General features: G+C 40.8%; 1 protein-coding gene across 1 annotated transcript in view; it reads left to right on the plus strand.

Moving 5' to 3' along the window:
- Positions 1-7997, plus strand: part of LOC105432163 (uncharacterized) — a 138310-nt gene that overhangs the window by 79417 nt on the left and 50896 nt on the right. The window contains exon 4 of the mRNA XM_089074443.1: positions 7881-7993. Within this exon, the coding sequence (XP_088930569.1) occupies positions 7881-7993 (113 nt within the window). The remainder of the gene's footprint in view (positions 1-7880; positions 7994-7997) is intronic.

A 7997-nucleotide genomic window follows, 5' to 3' on the forward strand; every position in this document is an offset into this window, starting at 1 on the left:
CCAGCCCTTTTGACCATGCATCATCGATTACATCGTCTCAGCGCAGGGTCTGTATTATCTGGAAAAAGCTGGAAAATGTGGAAAATCTAGTATTCCCGTTTTGCTTTTTTTTTGCGTGAACTCCTTAAATTTTAGAATTTTCAGAATTCACAGAATGTCAAAATTATCTCTTCGAAGAATTCTGTTTTTATATAAAATTTTTAGATGTAAATTTTTTTTACTTTAAAAAGCAGTTCTTTAATATTTAAGTGTATACAGGCATTTTATTTACGATTGTCCGATAGAGTTTACTTCTTGAAATATTTTCTTTCTTGGAAATAATAAAAATTTTATGCGGTACGAAATGATTATTTTGGAAAAATTCTTTACTCTTCGTATTTTTTCAAATGTAACATTTGAAATGAGTAACTCTTATTTTCTTTTCTTATCAACAGAAGAAAGATACAGAAAGTCAGATAATGAAATTTATTTTAAATTTACTTTGAAAAATACCGCAAGTTTTCGAAATTTGAGCAGAAATCTCTAAAAAATTAAAGAGCTCTCGTGGAGGAACTTTTCGCCAAAGTTTGAACAGGCATCTTGATCAAAATTATAAACAATGTGAAAAAAATGACGTATTTATTAAGCGTCGCAGTAATTCTTGGAGATGAATAAAATCAAGCGAGTTGACATTTCGAATTTTAATCTTGCTCGAGTTAGAAGCGAGAGATGTCTTACTCGCATTTACGTTAGCGCGGAGTTGAAGCGTAACGCCGGGCGCGGAATGAAAGGATAACGTTTGCCATCCAAATATTTTCGAATATTACGGCGGACGGTCGGCAAAAAACCCTCCCCCCCAGAATAGATCGGGGCTCAGCGCGACGCACGTCGTCCCGTTTCACCTCTCGTGAAAAGCCAACCGATGTCGCATTATCCGATCCATTAGTTCGCACGCGTGAAAATTCCGACGAACTACGTCGTCGCTCGGTCGCGACGTGAGTCTCGCAGTTGTAAAATTATATCATGCGGTCGGCAACCGGCCGGAGGGGAGGGAGGAGGGGGGGAGAGAGAGGAGGGATTAGGTTCGCGACGACGAGGTGGGTCATTGCGTGACCATCGGCGGGGATGTGGCGTGGAATATGGGATGAAACGCGAGCCATTATTGCGGACAGACACAGTCCGGCAGTTCACGTTGTCATAAATACGCAATGACGCGCGGTATACGGCGAGACGCCGCTTCTTTTTTTTTTTTCTTTTTTTTTTTTCTTTCGTCCCGCCCCGCGATATTGTCACGTGCGGAGAGAAGGCGGTCTCGAAGTCGGCCAGCGGTCTACGCTATACGGTAGACGAGTCTTGTCTCTGACAGACTGAGGATCCTTGCATACACGCGAGGGGTTGTTTTGTGAGTGTCCTGATGTAGGGTCTAGGTCCGATGGATCACCGAAACGGTGCGACATTGTCTCGACGATAAAACGTGGTCGGTCGAAGGCTATTAATTCGGAGACGTTTCGCGGAAGGTTATCGATATACCCCATGCCAATAAACGTCGGTTCTCTTCATTCTTCGTGAAGGCTCCTTGATGAAGGATGTCTACTACGAGCGATTGAAGGGTTCGCAATTTCGAATTTCTATATTCATGATAAGTTTTTTTTTTTTTTAAGATCATAGTCTTTTGAAGATAGAAGATCATAATCTTTGTCATTTATTTTTAAACCTTTCGATTTGGCGAATTGATATTTTTAACATGTAATTAATTTCATCGAAATATGGAATATCGTCGACCGTTTCGATAAAGAATACGGAGATCCTGACGAAATATACGCGTCACGTTCAGCCTTCGCAGCAAGAATTTACGTTTTCCCGCAGCGCGAATTAATACGAAATGAATTTATAGCTCGACGCGAGAATCGCGCAATTAAAAAACGCCGAGACGGTCTTAATGAATTACAATCATCGAGCTCGTTCACACGTCCAGATATAATTAAACTGGGAAACGTTCGTGCGATGCAATAACAATAATAATAATAATAAATTATAATGTACAGGAAAAGAATCATTTCGTTAACAATTCTTTCATTCTAAGCATCCTCCCGCCTAGTTATCTGAATTATACAAATAAAACTGAAAGAGGTGGAAAAAAATATACACGAATAGAGATCCGCAATAAAATACATAAAACATGTAAGCCCAACAGAAAACCTTGTGCGAGCGAAGCTTTAGAATTTGATGAAATATATTGAAAGGATCTCTATCTCTAGAATCGTGTGAAAATACTTTGGTGTGTTCTGCCATATCTCTCAACTTCATATTCCAACTAGCTTCAAAACATAATAAAAAAAAGGCTGTTTCTATTTTAAGGCTGAGTTACAATAAGTTATAATAAACATAAAATAAACGAAGTCATAACATAAAATTTAAAATAATTATATGACACAAATATCCAAATATCTTTATTTCATATAAATTTTATTTAAATATGTAAAATTGTGAATGAATAACAAGACATCTTCCTGTAATTTTTATTTTGTGAAGTGAATGGCGCATTTTGATACATTATGTATTCGAAGTACATAATACATGTATATATATAAAAATATATTCGGAATATTCGATGTATGCAAAGCTCGAAATAAATAAAAAGCGTGTTTAGCATATCGTACACAGAAAGTAACGCGATCCCTCGGACGTGCGGAGAATAGTGCGACTTCCCAGGATCTCCACCCTTGCACGTGGAACAGTCCATACCTGGCGGCGCACGCGTAAATGCGTGCAGCGATGGAACGCGGCAATTCTATATGCCAATCCAGGAACTCGATATCCAGTTGGAATCGGGTCACAAGATAATCGATACACCTGGCCGCTATAGATTACACGGTCGCCTCACCCGATGCCTCGTGGACGTGGTGGTGTCGGTCGATTTCTACGACGACGAGGAGAGACGAGAATGTCGAGTGTCTCCAGCTCGAAGGCTACAGGACGCTCGAAGCACCGTAAACTGTCGACTTGTCCACGGTGAAGGAAGGAAGGAAGGAAGGAAGGAGATCTAAATCGGTGCCAATAATCGGTGATGTGTCGGTGAAATAATTCGAGAAACATTCGAGGGCGGCGGATGTAACGGTGATTTGGTATCAATTCTTTGATCGCGAACGCCGGACCTCGATGAAAATTGAGCGATTGTATTTCTGGTTTATGTATCTTTTACCGTCATCGACCTAAAGAGGCACTCCCGATGTCGGGAAGTTCGCGGAGCATACAGCGGGAAAGATACATCGCCGCTTGAGACTATCCATCCATTCGCGACACGTTCCGGAAACTGTCCTTTCCCCCTTTAAGCCGCGAGCCAGCCCCGCGAGCAACCCCCCGACACACACACACACACACACACACACACGTACGCCATCTCCGCACGTACGATGTTTACCGACTCGCGGAGAGTTCAAGGAAAATATTGATTTCCGCGCCGCGTATACTTCCGAAAGATGCTTCTCGAAAGAGTCCCGTTTAAGGGCGCACACATTGTACGGCCAATCTTCAGAAAAGATTTCGATTCTGAGGAGGGGAGGGAACATGCGGGGATGGGCGGGGATGGGCGGGGATGGGAACACGCCTGACAAACGTCCGTCTAAGTGCTCGAGCCACTCGCAGTGACTATCGTGGGACATTTCGAGAAAAACTTGGCGAACGCGACGTAGTAGCACGACGATGAATGACGAAGGAAGGAAAGCGTCCCCGCGTCGTAAGTCAGCCTCGTGCGACGCCGACAGTGAAAATTGTGCGACGAGGAGGAAAACAATAGCCCCGATGATCGCCCGAAATCGATATTTTTTCCGAGCAAGTTCAAGTAACGTTTGCATATATTTTTTATATATTTATAAATTTTCGAAACAAATTGAGTGACTCCATGAGAAATATTACTATGTCGCGAGTGTATGTTTTCACGAAAGATTGTTCGTAAAATCGACAAAGAAGCTTTAATATTTATTGATTGCATGATTAATGAATGTGATATTGACGAATTGATATTGATGTTCCGCCTGAAAAAAAGTAGATGTCTCGTGCAGAATCGTTGACTCATTACGACAATAATGGAGAATAGATATACCATTCGATGTGAAATACAATAAATTTCACTTTGGTTTTTTTATTGTTGAGGAAATTCTATGTAATCGCTCGAGCTTTCGCGGCCGACTGTGATCTTGAATTATGAGTCGCTTATAACGAGACGGAAATGAGTCGATGCGGCGAGACGTTTTCCGGATTCTCAGCGGCGAAGTGGCGGGATGGAAGAAGGCGGGAATGGATTTTCAACCCTTCGTTGGCGGCGTAGGCAAACTTTCGAAAGTACGGCCGGCATATTAAACCCGCCTCACCGGTTGATGGCCGTGGTCGAAACCGTCCGTCTCGCGGCGGACAAGCTTGAAAAACGGGCGTTTAACAAGCTTGACGCAATGTTATTTGTCCGAGGAGTTTCAGGGAATTTTCTTCAGACCTTTCCGGTATTTTGCCGGGGTGAAGCGACGAAAGATAAACGACGATGGTTTGTCATTCGAGCGAGCCGAGCTCTTTGCCGTCCATGAGACACGGAGATCCAAAGATGTCAAAGAGACGTCCTAATCCGCAGGCGTCTTTCAGGTCTTTTAGATATCTTATGGACTTTTGCTTTCCTCGATTTGCCCGAGTGATCAGGTGATTTAATCTAAGAAAAAGCTGAAAAAGATCACGGCATGTTATTTTTCGCATCGTTGCAAATTTGACAATTAAGTGTCTATTTTCTAATTCGATAAAAAAATGATATGAGCAATAAAAATGTTCGATAAAAAAATGATATGAGCAATAAAAATGTTCTTAGAAAGTAAAGAAGTTTTTTTTCGGATTTTGGATTATTCAGGAACGTAAGAGAATGTGTTAGTTTTGATCATTAATATATTTTCGATAAAATTGTACTCCTTTACGAAGGCAAAATCAATGGACCTACAATGTTTTAATATGCACGCAGCCCCCAAGAGACTATTATCCCGGTAAAGATCAATCGGTAGTATTCGCTCCTTTCATTCATTTGCGGCCAGGACGATTATTATACGGTAGAGTTACTCCTCGGGATATTAACCTTCGCACAAAGTACTCGCTTCGCGTCTCTTTTGTCCCGAAAAATCAGTGCGTTTCATCCTCAAGGACAGAGTAATGAGCTAAGAGCGGCACCCGACGAATATTTCTTCTCTTGATTACTGTCCGGATCTACGCAATTTAAAAAGAAGATAGTGAGTACAACGAAGAAGAAAAAAAAAATTAAATACAAAGAGAGGGAAAAGAAAGGTCAAATATTCAAGAAGAAAGATAAAATCGTCATATATTTAATCTAATTTTAGAGACGAAAGTAATATCTATTTTTAAGCAGAAGATGTAAAATTTGGCTTAAAATATGAAAAGGAATATTTCAGTCTTATATGCACACTAAAAACCTATTTAAAATATTTAAGAGAATTTTTTTTTTAGAAAATTACCAATTTAAGATTAACCAATTAAATTTGGATGTTAACAAAAAAATTGTCATAATTATTTTTCTTCACATATCGAGTAAAAAAAAATCTAAAGCGGGTATTTGTAATAAATTTCTTGTTTAACTTCATTCTAATTAAAAAAGATCGATTTATCGGCGATTTCTTTTGTATTTGTGCATTTCATCGCCATGTGTAAATTGTAATCCAGTGATTGGAAGTATCTCGACGGGAAGTATCTTCTTGTTCCTACTTCCCCGAATAATGTAGATATTGTAGATCATCCTGTTTCCACAGTAATTAACAATCGTGATTACAGCTCGGTCGGCCGAGGACCGCATTGCGTCGGTGCTCGAATTGCCTCGCAACTTCGCTCATCCATACCTGTTTGACCTCCGACGGCATTGCGCCTAATTAAATGCTCGGTTATCGACCGTGGCGCACGTAGATATCGAGACTGCTGTAGTCTCAATATATAGCCGATGACCCGGAAGAGTGTGACGTAGGCCGAGCCTCGAGTATTATCGACGACGTCGCCTTGATTTGTTCGCCGTGAAAGATAATTAATGCGCGCTAATAATAATAACGGCAAAACTCTTCTACTGGGTACAGTCTATAGTCTATAGTCTGTAGTCTATAGTCTACAGTACAGTACCTCCCTACCTCGTTTTGCCTCGAGATGACGATGCGATAAGTCACATATGTACGCCTTTAGGTGTGATAATAGTGTTCGATGATGAGCATCGCCTTTATCAAGCTATGAAATTTTCTACTCCTCAGACTTCGTCATTCTCGAACGGTCGATGACCACTTCATCGAGATATTTTCATAGAAAACAATTTTATTGAGAGGTCATTGTCAACGTGAAAATAGGCGTGACATTCAAATTAGTTGCTAAAATATAATAAATTTTTGCACCATTGTGCGATTATTTTTAGATTTGTCTACTCAAATTTCTAGATACTTCAGCGAAACCTTTCGTCTCGTGTAGATTCACATGCAAAAGAATAGATTTCGCGATGTTTCTTTACACACGTATTCCGTGTAAATTGTGAATGAAATGAACACTAAAATTGAAAGCACACGTAAACGCTAATAATCTTTGTGTAATTTAATGTGTAATATAAATACTTTAAAAGCTATGCCGACCTTAAAAAATTTATAACATCGATAAGCTTTACGATCAATGTAAACGTTTATTTTGCTCTCTCCTTAATGGGGAAATCTTCTCCAGATAGCCGTCGGACAGATACCTTTTTTTTTCGCTCGACCGCAAAGAGTCTATCGGCGGACGAGTTAAGTAAGGACGATTAATGTGCCATGCCGGATAATCGATTTTCCACAGTTCACGACGAACATTCTGTATACACTGTGCCAGATAAAATAGGATCCGCCCAACGAACGTAACGAAGTAACGAAGTTTGCTAAACCGTCGTCGCGCTCACCCCCGCGTGTATCCCCAGTCTCAAAATGTATCATCCCGCCGATAAACTGCCCCAGAAATCTCCGACTGAAGTCTTTTATTAAATGACGGGAATATTCGTCACGAGTACGTACTCGTAGTAAATTCTGTATCGACATTTCTGCAGAATAATCGTGTAACTGATATGTAACTGAAGTTTCAGAAACCGAAAAGAAATTTCGCAAATAAACTTCGTAAAGGAGAAGAGAGAGACATGCAAACTGTGTGTAAATAAATATTTACAGTTTTAAATCTTTCTTTTAAGTGCGGATCTTTCGGTGCGAGAAGTACTCTCGGTGAAAAATGCATTTTATAATGAAACTCGAGAAGCTGGAAAACGCTGGACCGCCCTATTCCGCTGTTTTAATTTAGAGCTACGCGATTGTTTCGCAACGCGCACATTTGCGGATTAACGTGACCCACATTTCCTTTTTAATTAAACCGGCTTTTTAACTGCAACCCGGAAAATAGTTTGCGCCACCATGTAAAATTAACGGGTCGTTTATCGGTTATCGTTTATGAAAGTGGGACGCGTGTAGGTACCGGCCATAATAAGATAAGGGGTAGCAGGTGACACGGTAACTTTACCGACGATAGCGATGATTTATGTCGGCCTGATGAAAGAGGGATGAAGAGAGAGCGAGAATATAGTTTCTTAAATTTGAATTAAAAAAAAAAAAAAAAAAAAAAAAAAAAAAAAAAAAAAAAAAAAAATATGCGAAGCTTCTATGCAACTTTTATATACGCTCTACTTATTCTACATAGTGAGAAAAGATATCGGGTCGGAAGACGAGCGGGGGGAGTAATCCCCATTTGTCTCGCCCGAGAGTGAATTGCAATCGCGATGAATTCCTCCCTCTCTCTCTTTGGGGGTCGAGACCGCCCGCGCTGTGTTTACAGAGCGGTTATAATCTCTATAGAATCAAACGTTACGTTTGTTCCAGAGGTGACGATGTGCAACGATCGATCGAGCTGTTGGACAAGGTGCTCTCAGAGTACGACGAGCACGACGCGGAGGGCGAAGGTGGCGGCGGCGGAGGCGGCGGCGGCGACGGCGGCGG

Source organism: Pogonomyrmex barbatus, unplaced genomic scaffold (genome assembly GCF_055798465.1).
Source record: "Pogonomyrmex barbatus isolate J1 unplaced genomic scaffold, ASM5579846v1 scaffold17, whole genome shotgun sequence".
In the NCBI taxonomy this organism is placed as follows: domain Eukaryota; kingdom Metazoa; phylum Arthropoda; class Insecta; order Hymenoptera; family Formicidae; genus Pogonomyrmex; species Pogonomyrmex barbatus.